We start from the raw sequence: 18,159 nt of genomic DNA on the forward strand, positions 1-18,159 counted from the left end.
ATTGCCATCTTCGAAGTGTCATTTCTTCAAAACAAAATTGTGCATTGAAACATCGACCTCAGCGAGTTATAACGAAAGGTTTCTTGTGTGATTAACAAAAATTTCAAATCATTTTTACGGCAGAATTTTTATAAAATAATTCTTGAATCGAGAAGAATTTTGGCAAATTTTCCTATTTTCATTATCATCTCCTAAATGCCATTTTGTCAAAAGAAACAACGTACCTTGAGCCGCTGACTTTAACATTTCATAACGCAAGATTTATTGTGTGCCCAATTGAAATTTCAAATCATTTGGTCAAGAGGATTTTCCCAAAACAATTCTTGAAGTTGGGAAGGATTTTGCTAAATTTACCCATTTTACATTGCCATCTTCGAAGTGTCATTTATTCAAAATAAAACTGTGCATTAAGAGTCAAGTTTAGCTTTTTATAACGCAAGGTTTAGTGTGTGACCAAACGAAATTTGAAATAATTTGAATAAGTAAAGTTTTCCAAAATAATTATTGCAGTGAGTGCAAATCTCGAGGTTCGCCAACCTCAGGCACCCCCAGGACCAGTTTCGAGCCTATTAGCCTTAGATTATTGTGCCTTCTTCAACAGAAAAATGTGTATAGAGAATTTTCTCAATTTCCCGGAATTATATTAGAAAGAAAAAACGTAATTTAATTTATATTTACATTAACACATGTATCAAAAATACACCATACAAACGGTATCTAATAAACCAATACATCCAGGTGATTTGGTTTTACAACGAACAAAATTTACTTGTTGCTTTTAAAGCAACTTTAATATGAAGCTTCGATGTAAGCCGCGTTCGAATTGGGAGAGTAGCCGCTTTTAATTGGTAGGCCTAAATGCAAAACCCAACATCAATATTTTCGTGGCCGTGCCGGAGTCTTCAGTAATCTGCAGACTTAAGCTTCATGCCAAACACGAGGGCCCACCAATACATTTTCGCTCTGCCCGTTAATCATTTCAGTCGCTTGGTCTTTAATTAGGGAATTAACGATTTTCAACCACCAAATCCGCTAATTCGTTTAATAATATTCGCTTAACATTTTTAATCCGCTTTTTCGCTCTATCACCGCCGGTTTTTGCAGACACGCAGCTCAATTGCCTGCAATTTTGGGAACTTTGTCAGCAAAAACTCAGATTTCTGGATTACTTCCTCAATCTTTGACCCTTGGTTGGCGTCTTTTGAACATTTTTTGCATTTTTTGGGGGCATGTTACATACGTCTTCGCTAAACACCGCACGCAAGTCTTAAACACCGCTAATTAGATTATTGACTAGTAATCTGTTAGAGCTCGTATGTCTATAGAACTTGTAAATCACACATCGGAATTGTCAAAGTGAACAGGCACTGATTAATTATCTAATGACGTACATTAGGTGTACATGTTGGTAATTAATTAGCGATGGTAATTAGTGTCGCTCGAAAGAGAGTCTGGGAACTTTGCAAGCAAACTGAAGTGTTCAGCGGTTGGCATATGCGCCGGAAAATGTTCTAAATTCTCCAAACCTCAATGAGTGAATAGTCATCAAGTGAACAAATTGACAAAACAATTTGCCTCAAAAAGATAAACCGACTAATTTTCCCCATGAGTTGAAGAAGCTACCCAAACAAATCACGAACAATTTGCGTCAATTTTCCTCGTAATAAGACAGAGGAATCATTAACATTGACTAATGTCGAGAATTACTGCGGCCCTTTTTCCTTCTTTTTCCGGAACCAAAGTCGTTAATTATTATTTGTCTACAAATCAACTACGGGAAAACGGTTTATCTTCAAGGAAGGTAGACGTTGCCGCACTTCAATTAATTCTGGAAGATTTATCCGATTTTCGATTAATAAAATCCCATAGCCTTAAGGAACTGGAAGGGAACTTTTTTAAAAAATTGCACAAAATCTATATTCGGGCAATTATGTCCGCCATCATATTACTGTCGAACAAATCAGGTCAAATTAAGGGCCCAGCGAAGATTTCCATTGTGTCGACCCATTCAGGCGCATCCAAGCCACCATATAGGAAATTCAATATCCAACGAAGTAGAAATCAAAGATACAGGGCCAGGAAACCGACGTGATTGTCAAGTAAAGGGTATCAATCGCGATAAGCCGCCAAACAAATTGAAAGATCCGATCCGTTCTTCTTTCATGTTCACGATATGGGATTTGCGGGTAGGAATATTAGATCTCTTATATCCGGCTGAGCCTTTGGTGTCAGAATACGTTGCAACTGATCATTGTTTAACGCAAGAAACAGTCGCAAAATTTAGTTAAATCACTGGAGCTAATCGCATCAGCCGGTTCGAGTGCAAGCAAATTAACAGCCTTTGAAGATGCCCAAATGGTCAGTGTGGGAATTCGATTTGAGACCATCAAAGAAAGTGAATAAAGGAGTCAGTGATTGTGAAATAAAGAGTGAACGCATCAATTCAGATAAGCGAGCGAATAAATTGGAAATTCGGGTTCGGACATATAAGAGATGTCTCGTTTGAATAGGAAATATCTGCTGATCTCCATCGCTCGTTAGGTAACGTCCTTCTGGAGAGTCTTGAATTTGAATGATTTAATCGCCTATTCAGCGTTTTCTCGATGTTTTATTTAGACTGGCGAGTTGAGCTGTTTTGGCTATTGTTCTTCCAGCGTTCAGAATGGAATATTCAGACGGCAGACTTTTCTACGAGACTACAATGCGACATCAAATTAAAGATTTTTTTAGTTCACTGTGTATGTTTGGGTCATTGCACTTAAAGGTCTAAGACGCCCTTGCTGGGGAAACGTTGCAAGGCATTCAATCATCTAACTCTTATAGTTTTACTAAATGGGGCTTTTAGATGACAGAACTTTCAGTTTCGCAAACCTCGGAAGTGCTGCAAGTCCAATCCTTCCTCTTTGCAGATTCGCCCATCTTTTTCAGCTAGAACTTTGATGCTGTATGCGGTTCCTGCTATCGAAACGTTACGAAAGGATTTCCATCATACAAATCCTCTAGGTTTACAAATATGTCCTTTAAAGGAGCGAACTCTAAGTAGTATCAAATAACGCAAGTGCATCAAATTCCAGCGTTCCTAGTGCATCACATCGACACAAGATGGTTGAAACTTTATTACTGGCGAAACGTTGCACAGTTGCTTCCATGAGCAAACTCCTATAGCTTTAACAAATTGGCAGAGCGTTCATTTGCTCAAATAATGGAAGTGGGCCAACATTAAGCTTTGCTTAGTTTAGTTCAGTGCAACGCTTCCCATCCACAGCAGTTGATGGTGCAAGCTGCGCTTGCGGGAGAAACGTTGCAAGCAATTTCCATCATCCAACTCCTCCACTTTTAATGACCGAGTCGTTCAAATAGGCGAACTCCCTGTTTCTCTAACTTTGTTCGCACGCTGGAATTTTCAATGAATCGCGCCCGTTTCTCGCATTAGTTTTAATTAAAATGGGCAAAAGGCGCTTTGATCTTCTCTTTTCATCAATTAAAATATTGCCGATCCGCACAGCAGCTCTGTGTTTGGGGCTATTTAGCAAAAACTAGTATATTGTGTTAAAGCAGCCGATTGCAATCTCTCCTTCTCGCTTCTGCTGCGGCACAAAAAGACGCAAAATCCACAAACAGCTATGACGACCCCACAAAAGAAGTAAAAGCTCGGATTTCTGATTGCAAACATCGCATTAAGTATTCGCCAGTTTCCGTTTTTGCCGCTCTTTCGCAATTCCAACGTCCGTTCCGATAAATAACGAATGACTTTTGGCGGGGTGGCCCGTTACAAGGGTGCCAACCCCATCAATAATCATGACTTAAAGTTCCCTTTAAATACACACTTCGCTTAACTCCCTGAGCGAAATATTAATGCAAGTAAATGGCAAATCGATACTGCTAACGCTAAAGGCCGTCTACGGACGATTTCTCTGAGGTCTGCAAAGGGCCCCTCTGAATGATTGAGCCCTTTTTTCCTTTTCCGAAACCGCAATCGTTAATGTTTGCCGTAATTGCGATTTGTCAAGCAACGGGGTTGCTTTGTTTTAATGATCGCGGAATTTGGAAAGGAATGAGCTGTATCGATGTATTAGCTGGAAAGGGTGTGTTTTTAAACTGGAAAATTCGCTCTAAAACTGATGGCAACTAAATAAAAATTGATGACTTGTTTAAATCGGAAATATCTGCTGATCGCCGTCGCTCGTCAGTTAACATCCTTTTGGAGAGTCTAGAATTTGCATTCAGCATTTTCCCGATGTTTTATTTAAGCCTGAGATTGCAGACGTTTTTGACCGCATATTAGAATATTCGAATCAACGATTTTACTCCACGAAATTCAGCAGCAGCAGCAGCAAATGCATGATTAAAAGAACATGCCTATCAGTGTCGCTTTATGCAGATTTGGCCGGGAAAAATCCATTTTATTGGCGAAATCCATTCAGGTATTTTCCAGTTTGAGCACATTCCTCAACTAAGACAATTATTTATGGGTAAAAAATAGAGCGTTTGAGTCTAGAAATTTACTAAAATTAGGTAATAACACATTGCCAAATTGCCTCCACTTGTTGCCTGCGTCCATTTCCAACTTTTCTGAGTACAATGAGCCAAACAACGTCAAACTTTCGTCTTAATTTGGGAACTTTGCCATTGTGGAAGGGAATGAATAAGAATTCTTTCATCGCTTTACAGCCCAGTCAGTTCGCTAATAACGATGGGGCATTATTCGGGCGAAGTTTCTTGCATTAATTAATGGCTAACGAAAACAATTTAGCTGTTAGACAAAGTTGAAAAAGTTCGTCAGGGTCATAATTAATAATTATTGAGACGACAGCAATCCTCACTTTTTCATCAGTGCTTCGGTTAATAGATTTTTATTAAACGTTCTGCCGCTTAGCTTAGCTTCTACAATTTTTTCTCTGTTAATCACTTTCATTTCCCTCAATTTTTCCGTTCCGCAAACAAAGCCTGGAGAAACGCAATTATTATTAATGATGGTAGTTAATGCGGCAGACTTCGTCTGGAACGTTGCAATTGATTTTCCGAATCTTAATTAAACAGAACGCCTCATTCTCTTCGCTGTTCCTGAATTATCGATGTTAATGGACCTGACTTTTATGGGAAACTGTGCCCAAACTGAAAATTCTGTAAAGGAATTTCGTTGGCAAAAAACTCCATTTAAAGCTTTTCAAACGTGAAATTCGTCGGATCAACTGGGGAAAAATTCGCATTAAAGTAACAAAACCATAAGCAGCAATTCCGTAGCCAATGAATGTGCACACAGTAAAGGAAAACTTGAAATATTGGCGCGGCAAAGGAACAATAGATCGAGCACACAAAAACCATAAACCAATGCACTGGTTGGAATACACTACATGTAACCGATGAAATCAGCAAAGTTTCAAGCACACACTAGCGGGCTGTAAAGTTGCCCGTTTGTTTTTGCCCTCTGACTTTTAGAGCTTATTTTCTGGCGCTTTGCTCTTCATATGCTTCATTTGCAGTTCACTGACCGTTTATAACCCAGTTTACACTTAAGACTACAGAAAAAACAGCTAAATCCTAATATCAATTATGCTTCGATTTCGAATCCAATTACCCCACCGTGCAATAGTTTGAGGTCCTGGTTCTTTGCTCAGTCGTAAAATAAACAATAAAAATCGGGTTAAAAGCTAATACCCGAAAGCAATTTATGGATCGCCAAGCCGGAGGTTTTCCTATGTTTGGCGATTCAAAAATCTCATTTACTTTCTAGCTGGCAAAAAGTAATTGGCAGTGTCGTAAAGCTTTGCCGTGTTCTTCTGATTTCTCTAAAACAAACTTTTAACCTTTTGCCGGTCATATGAGTTTAATTGCTTTCTTCGCTTGAAGGAATGCGCAATCGAAATTATTGATTTTGTGTCGCGCTAGCCCGACAAGCGAAAATAGCAAATTCTAGAGATGCTTCCTAATAACAGTGAGGCTTTTTGTATCCATCCCTAAGGAGCGGAAGGATCATAGAAGCTCCCTGGAAGCATTTTTGAATAAGACGATTGTATCGATCCCTAAGCAGCGGAAGGCTCATGGAGCCTCTCTTAGGAATAATTTTTAGAAAATACGACACGCAAACATCTGCAGAATTAGCTACATTTGTGTGTGGGACTCGGTAAAAGCATCCTAATCAAACAATTTATCCTCCGCTCGGGCGTTAAAAGGCACTAAATAATTTAACAATCAGTTCTTGGGCCCCCACTTGGACAAGACACTTTTCCATCATCTTGTTAATATCAGACACTGATTCTTAGGGGAGAAAGTTTTGGCCCCTCTTTAATTAATGCTAGGCAAGCGATTCTAATAACTCAGACGGATTTCGGAGCTTAAGTATCGTAATTAATAGCGAGTCTGTCGACTTGTCTCTTCAGATTTTATGCGTAAAAATGATCCGTAAATTTAGAGTAAAATAAGAATCGTTTTACCATTTTCTCGAAACTTTTGAAACGAACACGAGTCAATTAAACCAAAGAAGGAATAGTCCTGAGGGCCCTAAAAACTGAGGAGGGAAGAAGAAGAATTATAATAATCAATTGATAAGCAGGAATGAAGCATGATTTATATTACAACCCTTCTTAATGTACCTTCAGCAATTAACAAAAGACAAATGACTAGGCTAATTTGCAACCATTATAAAGTGTTTTGTCTTGGCACCATTCTATACTATCATTTGAAAATCAAGTTGTATCAAAACAACATTAATTTTCGAATGTAGCAGAAACTCTCCAGCAAACCCGATTCATTGTTTCCCAACTAATCGACTTTTCTAAGCAAACCTTCACTTGAAATTAATTGTGTCAAGTGGCAACATCCTTAATCATACAAAGAGCTTTCGTTGAAAGAAATTAAATTCCGATATTTCCGACCCCGTTTTCCTCGTTTTATACTTTCAATTAATCCTTCGGTTTTCAAGAAAATACATAGCGGGCGAGAGAGACCGGGTACTTATCATTAGCACTAATTCCGCAGTTCGGTTTAAACGTTATAATTAATTTGCCTCTCATTAATTCGAGTAAATAAATAAAAACTCGTCTGTATTTAAAAAGGACTCAAATTGCTCGATAGTAAACAAACAGAATGTTCATCCAATCTTTTTGAACTGAGCGAATTAATTAAGGAAAAATGCGAAATTGACACAGTTTAATTGAAGCATTTGAATGCATTTAATGATGGTGTGAACATTTTTATTGCCCGGATAAATTCACCATTGAAGTATGAAGAAAACAGCAACAAAGCCTTGATAAACGGATTTAATACACACAATTTGTATTGTTGCACCAATTAATGCATGAATGAACGTGCACACAACTGAGCTCATTACCAGCCATAAATTAGATTAACCAACAATAATAACACTTAGGATTGGAGGCTCGTAATGGTTTGATGGGCTTTATTACGCCAAAAATTAATCAGCCGCAATAAAAATGAAAGAAACCAACCATCCTTAATTAAAACGCAAACTTTATTCTTTAATTAATTAAATGCAAATCGGTTATAACACTTAAGTTGGGGGTTCAGATCTTAACGGCCCTAATTAATAGCGACTGTTTTGGGCCATTCATTGTTCGAGGACCGAGACGAAAATAAAGGAAAATGGCAACTGTAAAATGGAAAATCTGATAATGTTAATATTTAGCTTTGTGCGTAGCAGTTATTGCATCTGGAAATTGGGCTTTAAAATCGGTGAAATATTGAAAAGTCAATTGAGTTTATGGATTAAGGAACTCGGTATTTTTTAATGGAGGATTGGAAAAGCACTCAAAATCCAACAGATTTGGTCTGAAGTGTACGTGGCGAAATTAGCTGGAAAAAGCGAGTTAATTAACATGAAGCCAGGATTTATATTGAAACAGCGTAAGTTTTGCTAAGATGTTCATCAGATGCCATATGAATTTTCTCTCGAAAGTTTAGCGCAAAAGCGAAGTTGTAATTTCTAAAAGTTCTAGCTTTTCTTGCAGCCAAATAAGATAATTAAAACAGAAAATGTAAACCAATCGGTTGCTTTTAGACTCAACCGCCCATCCATCATGCACTGGTTGTTTAACCAAAATTCGGTTGGCTATAAATAACACACAGACCCAATATAAAGAAGACGTTAAACGTCTGGAAAAATACAAAGTTTACGAGAACAGGTCCCATTAATACTATTTTAAGGTGCACAAACTGTCACTGATTTATCAGAAGACTTTATTTTTATAAAATATTTTTGTTGTTCAAAGGGAGGCTTTTTATATTAAGATATATCTCAGGATGGGGGACCGGTGACATTTGAATGTGGGCATAGAATGATGGGTGGGAGCGCTTTGAATCCACACACCTGGCATTTCTTTGTATTTTCCATTCACGTTTCAAATTAACTTTGGGTTTTATTTCAGAAATTTTTATCTATTCTTGGGTTTTATTTAAATTTATTAACATTTGGACAGCAACTGTCGAGGCAGGAAAACGAATTTTGCATTATGGTTTAAGGAACTTTGCAAATTTTTAAATCAACTTACCACCCACAGAGCCAAAACGGGTTTCTTACCTGGAACAAAACAGAAATTAGTGAGTTGCACCTAAAATCTCATTTTCAGATAGTTTACTTGCGCAAAATGCTTTCAACTGCACAGAGTGCTGGTAATGTTCACTATACTGAGACGAGCCTTTGGAAAGATCCAAATATAACCGCCTTAATAGTATGGCAAGGAAAAGTCCCGTTTAACAACTAGATGGCCATAAAACTGACAAAAGGCCTCGTTAATAATGTTGCAAAGCTTACCACTGTCAAGGTATTTTGGCCGGCATTATTTACGGAACGCTTTGTGTGCATTCTTTTACCTGTTAAAACAGGTACAAACAGCAGCGTGACAATTAAAGCGTTAGTTATTTATTAGCGCTAAAATAAGCTAAAATCCTATTAAGACTGTCATCAAACCTCGAAAGACGATTGAGATCGAATATCGACGGATTTAGTATATTTTGCTCAGAACATTAATTCACTTTTTGTCAGTGTTTTGTAGAAATTGTATCTTTTTAATTGTTAGCTTTTCTGTACGCGAATATCGACGATTTTATCTTGGAGCGTTGATATGGATGTTGAGAGTTTACGCCCAAATAAAATAAATGTAAGATTCTTTAAGATTTTTTTAATCTTAAAAAAAATCGCATTACGCATTATGGAACTGGTAATAAACCAATAATATTAGTGAAGAAATATTTTGAAAGAATTTGAAGAACATATTTGGAAGCTAATATAATTCTGAATAAATCATTCAAGATAATTTTTGAAAGCATTGAATTTGACCATTCCGAATCGACTTTCCATTTATCTTACCATTCCCTACTAGAGCAAACGACGAAGAAGTTACCCATTAATAAATATTTTCTGAATGTTGGCGGACGGCTAAGTTGGAATTAATGAGTTTTCGGCCATTAACACTAGCAGTTATTTGCCAATTCGCACAAAAACCTTATTAAAAATTCGTTAAAAGATAGAATCGAAAAGTAATTTGTGATTTGCCGACTAGACATACTGTCGCCCTGAGTTTGGCAGTTTAAAAATTGTTAGTGTGTAAAAAGTAATTGGTCGTGTCGTAAAAGTGGAAATTGGACCGTCTTATCTGATCGGAGCTGCAGGCTAGTTTGATGGATGTGCAGCTTTATCGGCAAACAACTTTGTGTAAATGGTGCAGCAAAACGAGACAATCTTTTTGGAGCGAGGAAAATCGCTTGATTGATGAGGCCGAAGTTGGAAAAAACCTCTGCAACTAACCAGCGTTAAATATAAAAACTGTTAAATCTGATCAATTGCAATTGAATACGCACGGAAAGTCCAACTCCTCAACCCAGTCTTTCCTGAGTGAGGCAATTCTTCGGGGTCCGAAAGCGACTATTTAAATTTATATTAGACTATCCTGAGGGAACAAAGCGGCAAGGTTTGCCCATCCAGAGCGGTCAATAGTTGAACCCACATCAACTCGTTCTATATGTTGGCGGTTTTGCGTAGTGGGATCATCCTAATTGCTTGTGGCCATCGGAACGATGCCAATTGTTTCGTATGAATTAATGGATATCCAGTTACTGGCAACTATTCTGAATACTAACAGCCAATCACTGGGCTTTATTAATTAGTTCGTCATACGAGACAACTGTATTAGATTTGATGAGGGGACCGTTACTCTAATTTTTCAAAACTTTCTGATTAATACGAAAATACTTTTTCAGTTCAAGCGCTTTAGCTCCCAACCCATGAAATGGCACTTAAAAATCTTCTCTCTCTGAAAGAGCCCCCCAGAATTAATATGCTTTTTTCGGATACTGTTGCCTCTATCTTATGCAGAATGATTTAAAATTGGCCTAATTTATCATAGAAGCCACAATGAACAACACCACAACAAACAATGTCGAGCGATGCATAAAGTGTATCTTCCTTGTATTGACTCTAAGTAGTTGAAATCTTTTGCATGAAAGACACGGGCGATCTACATTAATTGTTTTAGTTGAATGTTTGTTTCCGTCCATTTTTATTAGTTTTAAAATTGAGCATAACTGGGAAAATTAAAAACTATCTGGGGCTAAACTGGGCAAGTAAAGACAAACCAGCTTACATTTTCATGTTTCAGTAAAGAAAGTTCTTGAGTCAGAAAAGCAATTTATAAAGCTTTAAATATACTTAAGACCAAATCTTCAAAATCTGGTAATTTTTCTGTAAAAGACTTTTCTTTTGATTATTGTGAAACACTACAAGATCATAAACCGTAGAAAAGACGTCGATTTATATTAGTAATAGAAACCGGCTCATAAAACCGAAAAAGTGGTTTGCACCAGAAATTAAATAAAACTGTTAATGAAAAACTTAAAAAGGAACCTGTTACTTTTGGAACCGCATATTGTAACCTAATACCAAAGGAACTGCAACGTTGGAACGTGTTACAGAAAAATAACCGTTAAGCACAAAATCTTGTAATGATAGTGCACCTGTTACCCACGTCTTTATAGCATTGACTTGGAACGCCAACAGGAAAACCAATTTTTCAATTATTCTCAACTCATCAGAAAGACGATTTTTTTATGTTTCCCCTTTAGCCTCACCTGTGACTTTTACAGATTGACTCTCCAAATAGTTTTTTGTGCATGTCGCAATTTCCCCCCCGAGAAATAACGCCAACTTCCAATCACTCTGTACATACATCTAATAGATTAATAAGGATGAAAATTAATACTAAATGCAATGTAGAATTAAAGCCGGCTTTAGTTCCCATCATAATGATATTCCAGTCTCATCTGGCGCGTAACAAGCCATCTCAAATTTCGACCAATTTGCCTTATGCCAAGGGGATTCGCATGTAAGGGCGGCATTAAGCGAAAGGCGATATATGCTGCAATAACAGTAATTTCAATAAACCAATAAGAACTTTTTGGTGCTGCCGACCTGAAAGCCCAAAGCTATCGATTGCTGGCCCTTTAAGGGCGATTGCTGCCCCATACAACGAACGGTCTAAGCAAATTATTTTCCGGATTATGATTATTTCAAATTGCCGAATAAGCGGATTAGGGTGATTCTTTAATGCCCACTTGCGCCCAGAATTCATCACAGCGGCACTGAGCTCTTTAATATACAAATGTGAATTACACTTGTCCGGAGAGCTTTGATGTGTCTGAGGGAAATGAGCCCAGCCCTTCATTGTAAGAAGGGTCAGTGACGCAATTAAACAATGCGATAAATGAATGAAAATGGGGAAAATCTTCAGCAAAGATGACGAAACATTGTCGATAATTCAGCCATAAATAATAGTCAAATTTTATTACCCACCACTTTTTCAACTCCCCTCTCTGAGACCATTATGTATTTAGAGATAATGATGCATAAACATAGACATTTTGAGGCAAGTTATCATTTGCATCGCCGTAATTTTTATTGATTTTTAATTTGTTTGATATTCTCCATGCCTTTGGCCGCTGCCTTTAATGCCCTGATCGACTTGGTCACGAACGGGCCGACAATCAGCCAGCTCACGCTTGTTGTTGAGGGTCTTGAAAAGACGTTTTTTGCCAATTAGCTAATGAATTTTTGACACACTCCACGGCATATAATTAAGCTAATAATGCCAGTTTAATTGACACCGCTTTTAAGGGATTTTCCGAAAGAAAGCCGGGACGCATAAATATATTATCGTTGATTACTCGTCTTGAAACCTAATTTATCTTTTTCCTGTTAACTTGAAGTTTTCTCTACCAAATACCCCCATTACTGCTGATGTGCAGAGATGAATGGTTAATGAATGGTTATAATCAATTTAAATAAAATATAAAACAGCACAGAAACGGTGTAAATAAAAGGCGCACATTATAGCAAAGTTGTTTCAAGCGCATAATCAACAGCGTTGGCTTGCTAGAGGGAAATTTATTCGTATATTGGCATTTTACAATAATAGCTGCCATATTGGGGTAAACCGCTAGGCTTTCCAATAAAGGCGTCTTTAATATTCCGGATTTAGTCGAATGCTCCCCCAATATAGAAGAGCGGACAAACGGGACTTTTTATGTAATCAAAACCATATTTCAACCAGAAATTCTGGCAAATATCTGGCAAATCAATCAACCAATATGTGTAATTATTATAAGCAGTTTACTGAGTGAAAAAGTGAAAAAATACAGTCGTTTGATCATGGGACACTTCATATCAGTCAGGCTGTATACAGCTTCCAAGTGGATTGTACATAATTCAATTTGCAATGTAAATTTTATAATAAAATACGTCTTATTTGCCCACACTCAGACCGCAAGTTAGGAATAATTTGCCTTTGAATGCTTGAGCATCGATTTAAGAGCGAAACTGGGCTGGTTTGGGAATTAAGAGAGAGCGTTGGCTGAAACTTCTAATATTTGAGTTTGGGGAGATAATTAAAAGGAGGCGACTGTGGAATTGCGAATTATACTCCACCTATTATCAATTATGGATGAATGGGGTAACCTGCAAATTTCCCTTTTAATCTTGCGTGGAAATTAGGTAATAATTTGATTGTGAATTCGTTCCGGTACATGCAAAGAATTACATTACATTTATTAACTTAACCAGTTGAAAAATACCCGCTTTGATCATTAATCAACTCTTGAACAATCGAGAATTTTGCATCTTCCGGCATCTTCAGAAGTACGGGACAACGCCACGAACATACTTCTATATTATATGTCTTCATTATAAAAATCACCAATTATTCAAACGTTACCGACATTGAGCAAGCTGTTTTGACAAAGGTCATTTTTTTGGCAATAAAACTGTAAATTCGACATCAGCAAAATTCGTTTTTTCCCGAATGCAAATGTTATTAAACGCCCTCCTGCGGCTTTTTAATGTAGGCGCGCATAAAAGCTTTAATCTTAATCCATAAAGCGTCAATATTGTGACAAAGATTTGCTTAATTAAAGCCAGGAACAGAGTAAATAATCACTCAATTACACTGCGAGGCCGGAAAAACGGGGAAAATAATGCGCCATAAACGCGCTGAATGTAAAAATCAAATATAAGCGGATTTCTTTTTCCTCCCATGTGGAAATATCAAAACGCTTCTGAGACTAACTGATGCTGTTTTGGCAAGTCCCACCCAGAAGGCTAGAAATTAATGACTCCTGATGGCAGCCTTAATGATCGAAACAAACATACACTTATCCTCAACTTAGCCGACATCCAGCGACAGGAAAAACAGATGTAAAACAAAACACGCTGCTGTATTAATAGCCCACACAAATCTCTGCCGAATACTATTTCCGAGAAATATTCAGATATATCATTCCACTAAATTAACATTTTGTAAAGGCGAAACGTAAAAATGCGAACGAGTTGTTATTAATAGCCTCTTCAGGGCGAGCGAACGCATTTACAGAAATAATAGTTTTCCAGACCATAATTTAAATGTCCAACAAAGTATCGTTAATCATATGTCATCTGGAAGTTGGGGAAAGTTAACGGTATCGAGGGAGCAATTAGCCGGTCGCAATGTTGAGAACAAAAATCCATATTTAGTGGCTGCAATCCGGGGGGAATCACACAGTTACAAACCCCGACATTTCAGCTGACATATTAACTTGCTAAACGTTAAACTTGAAACACCATTCAAACTGATGGCAGAAGCATGTGCCTGCAATTTTATCTTCATTTTCTACAAACAAAGTGTTTCACCAATCATCCGCCTGCAAAAATGTGGAATCTTCTATATGAAACTATGGAATAATCAAATAGTAGTGAAACTGGAAATAAATCTGGAAACTAAATAAATGCAGCAGAAGACGCAGAAGACAGTAATGTTCAATCACTAGACGCAACGGTTCAAAAGTATTTTACTGGAGAGCAAATATGCACCATACAGATCCGGTAGGAAGGAAGAAGACAACATTACAAAAAAACGAACAGTTAACATAAAGGCTTGTAATCGAATTATACAATTTTTCGAACCGGTAAATAAAGTTTTTATATTTCGGTAGTCTTAAGTCTTGCATTAAGATACTCTAGCTAGTTCACATACGAATGTATTTGATCTCATTATAAGTTTAAAGTTAGATCCATTCAAAAATCAACTTTGAGAAAATCACAGGTAAAAATGTTACATTTATACCGCATCAAATGACCTACAGATGAGGAAACTAGACGTCAACAAGCCAAATCTCAGAAATTACTAAAGAACGACGCGTTTCAAGCCAGAAAAAGGGTGGCCACTGAAGCTTTGCTTATTGGAATTAATTAATTCTTTGCCGATGTCTTTTCAATTACTCGGGAAAATTGATAATACCGGCTGAACGAGATAACAAGGAACCGCTAATTAAAAATGAAGTATATTTGAATAGTTACAAAGTTGCTGCTGAAGACAAAATTTTGCAAGGCAAATTTTAACAACAATAGAAATCTGAGGCAAAAGCTCCATTTTGAAATGAATCGATCTAGTCTACTTCAGTGCCGACTTAGTGAAGAATATTAAAAACATCGTCCATACGCCATTATATTGATCTTCTGAATAATCCACCAGTGAACAATAAGAGATTTTATCAATGTACTTCCGTTATTTCGCCTTCCAGGGCCAAGGATTTTTTTTCATTTTCTACTTCCGAAATATATATATTTCCAGCAGGTCACGCAGCAAGGAAATATTATATCCTGAAGCTTAGTCTCTGTTGTCGGATCGAATTAGTTTCCACAAACTCATAACGAAACAATTTTTTTTACATAATTGTCGAGCCCGGTTTGTTCTCTTCATGTTATGGATCTGACACATCCATTTTCCTAAATGGAATTTCGGCCACAATTTGTCTAGATGCAATGTTTCGCGTGAATAAATAAACAAGTTGAATGAGTTTGGGATGTATTTGTAGCAGTGCCATGAAAAATGTGTATTAAATAATTGAGCATACAAAATATATAAAAGACCGAACATTCCAGTAAAGTGCTTGTTTCTGTTCAATCTCATGCCAATACGAGTTTCCTTAAACTCGGTGAATTTAAACCGAAAATGAAGCTGTCGGAAATTATTCAGTTGTAGATAAATTATTTTCGGAAACCCCTGGAGGATTTTTCCTAATGGCAAAGTAATGTTGGCAGGCCCATCGCTTTGTTAAAGCTGGCAGGTGGTGGCTAAATTAAGTTGGCTAAGAATGTGAACCGACATTTCAAGACGACTGTTATAATCCGATTATTTTCTGCCGGAATAAATTGTTTTCCCTCTTATTACATTACTTGCTTCGCATTCATCGGGGATCAACCGTAAAGTGGATAATGGTTTTCGTTTTCATTCCTCGAGATAATCATTTGCGTTATCAATTTCCGCGTGACGATTTTTTTCTGCCCCGAAAATCATCAATCTTCGCATTGCAACAGAATCACCAGCCATTGAAAGGGGGCGATGTTAACTGGAGGAATTTTCCTAAGTGAAGACGGCGTAACAACAGCTACAGAGATGGTCTAAAAAGACATTTACACGGGGAGCGCTAATTAGATTGAATCCAAAGAGAATTGACTTGCAAGGGAAAGTCACTTCAAAGAGCGCATAGGGGCAGGATGTAAATTGTACCAACTCGGAGGATGTTCATTGTTCAATTTCAATGCTCATTGTAGCTTAATTATTATTAAAATTCCATGAATAGTATAGTGGGGAAAATTAAAATCGTCCGACTACAGGGTGGTTCAAAGTTGGCCTCTTCCCGTTTGATTACTTGGAAATTTTGGGAAAATTCGCGGCTGCAACTGAACGACTGATTTACAATTGTTGCAATAAATGATCTAGAGAGGGTGTCAACCTATGAAAAACCCGCTGTACATCTTTGCTGTTGCATCAGCTTTGCGCCCGGAAACTGATGTTGTGAAGAACGATTAAGAGCGCATCTGTGACAAAGTTCAGGCTCAAATGAAAAATTCTATTCTATTTTCAACTGATTGGAGTGACAAATCTAAGGTTCCACCAGCAAAGGGATTCTCTAAACAGTCTTTCGCAGCAGTAAATCACGGTGGTGAATTTTATTCAAGCGCGTTTAGCAAACATCCTGCCAAGACATTTTCTGGTCTATAAACATTCTATTCTGTATCAACTATAATATTGTCCTTCTATTTTTGGCCTGGAACCCAAACAGCGCTTTGAGATAAAGATCCTGGGCGTACGTCACCAAAAATTCACTTAAACCCCGATTATCAATCACTTCCCTCTAGAAGTTTCATTCGCTACTGATAACATTCCTGCGCATTTGATTGATTAATACCAATGGAGTTTTAAATCATTTTCCCATTGCAACTATTCTGTCACTAAAATTCATAAATTTATGGTGATATTATCTTGAAAAGTGAATCTCACTGACGCCGTTCAAAAAGGTCTCAAGCGAAAAAATTGCACAGTAGCCAATATTTGGCACTTGAAATATGATCCATCAAGATACCATTCTAAATCAAACGGGATTAGAACGATGAGATTATGGATAAAGAAAGCTAGATTAGAAAAACAATAATTCACAAAGGGATTTGGCCATGTCTCGATTTTCGGTATAAAAGCCAACGAACCAACCTAGACTTTCCAGTTTGGTAGCTTAAACTAAGAGTGCCAAAATGAAGATTGCCATTGTTGCCATTGCCTGTGTCCTCGGGACCTTTGCTGCTGCAGAAACCGTAGAAGTAAGTTTTCTATTTAATTACATAAATATTATTAACTCGTCTCCCAATCAAAGGAACTAGGATATGACTGGGACAATATCAAATCCCTGGATCTTTTCGCCGAGCCCATTGGCCCAGCCCCTCCTCAACCAGGTGGCCTCAGAGTGATTGGAGGAACAGTTGCTGCCCGTGGCGCTTTTCCCTATCAAGCTGCCTTGATTGTGAACCTTCTCAGTTTCTGCGGTGCCTCCATCATCAGTGGCGATTGGATCTTGACTGCTGCTCACTGTGTTGACTCGTACGTCCTCAACCAACAACATTTCCTCCGAAAGTTTTGAGAATAATTCGGATTGCAGAGCTTTGGTGGTTCAAGTGGTGGTGGGCGCACATAACCCCAGAACCACTGTTGATGAACCCACTCAGGTCCGATTGAGCGCCAACGGCCGTGTTATTCACTCCGCTTGGGACAGGGCGAATCTTCAAAACGACATCGCTCTTCTGAGAGTGGCCGGTATCCCAGTAGGATCTCCTGGAATTTCTTCCATTTCCCTAGCCCCAGCCACTTCCGGAACTTTCGCTGGATCAACTGGTATCCTCACTGGATGGGGTAGGAACCAAAGCCACTATTCACTCCGCAGATGGTTTTACATCCAGTTGCTTTGCAGGAAGAACCAGCGATGCCAGCAATGCTGTATCCAACGAACTCAGAACAGTTCAACTCCCCATTCTGACCAACGCAGTTTGCCAGAGCTCTTTCGGCAGCATCGTCACTGCTCAGCACATCTGCACCTCAGGGGCCGGAACTCGAGGAGCCTGCAATGGCGACTCTGGTGGCCCATTGGTGGTTAGCGGTGTTGAAGTTGGTGTTGTTTCATTTGGAGCTAGTCAATGCGAAGCAGGACATCCCTCAGTGTTTGCCAGAGTTTCCTACTTCAGGAACTGGATCTCATCCAACTCCGGCATCTAATGATTTTGAGCGAGCGATTTGATTAAATTTTGTTTTTTTGCTTCATTGTTTTTACATTCAATTTTTCCAGCCTTTC

At 38.0% G+C, this 18,159-nt stretch overlaps 2 protein-coding genes across 4 annotated transcripts in view; both read left to right on the plus strand.

Moving 5' to 3' along the window:
- The window catches only part of LOC109545465, a 102,433-nt gene that overhangs the window by 24,970 nt on the left and 59,304 nt on the right, over positions 1-18,159 (plus strand). The gene's annotated exons all lie outside the window — the stretch shown is intronic.
- Positions 16,845-18,126, plus strand: LOC125504644 (brachyurin-like). The gene is made up of 4 exons (XM_048666927.1): positions 16,845-17,137; positions 17,191-17,414; positions 17,473-17,723; positions 17,782-18,126. The coding sequence occupies exons 1-4, from the start codon at positions 17,072-17,074 to the stop codon at positions 18,081-18,083; spliced, it is 843 nt and encodes a 280-aa protein (XP_048522884.1). The 5' UTR covers positions 16,845-17,071; the 3' UTR covers positions 18,084-18,126.

Source organism: Dendroctonus ponderosae, unplaced genomic scaffold (genome assembly GCF_020466585.1).
Source record: "Dendroctonus ponderosae isolate FM_Combo_2020 unplaced genomic scaffold, Dpon_F_20191213v2 Dpon_F_20191213_5, whole genome shotgun sequence".
NCBI classification, from domain to species: Eukaryota; Metazoa; Arthropoda; class Insecta; order Coleoptera; family Curculionidae; genus Dendroctonus; species Dendroctonus ponderosae.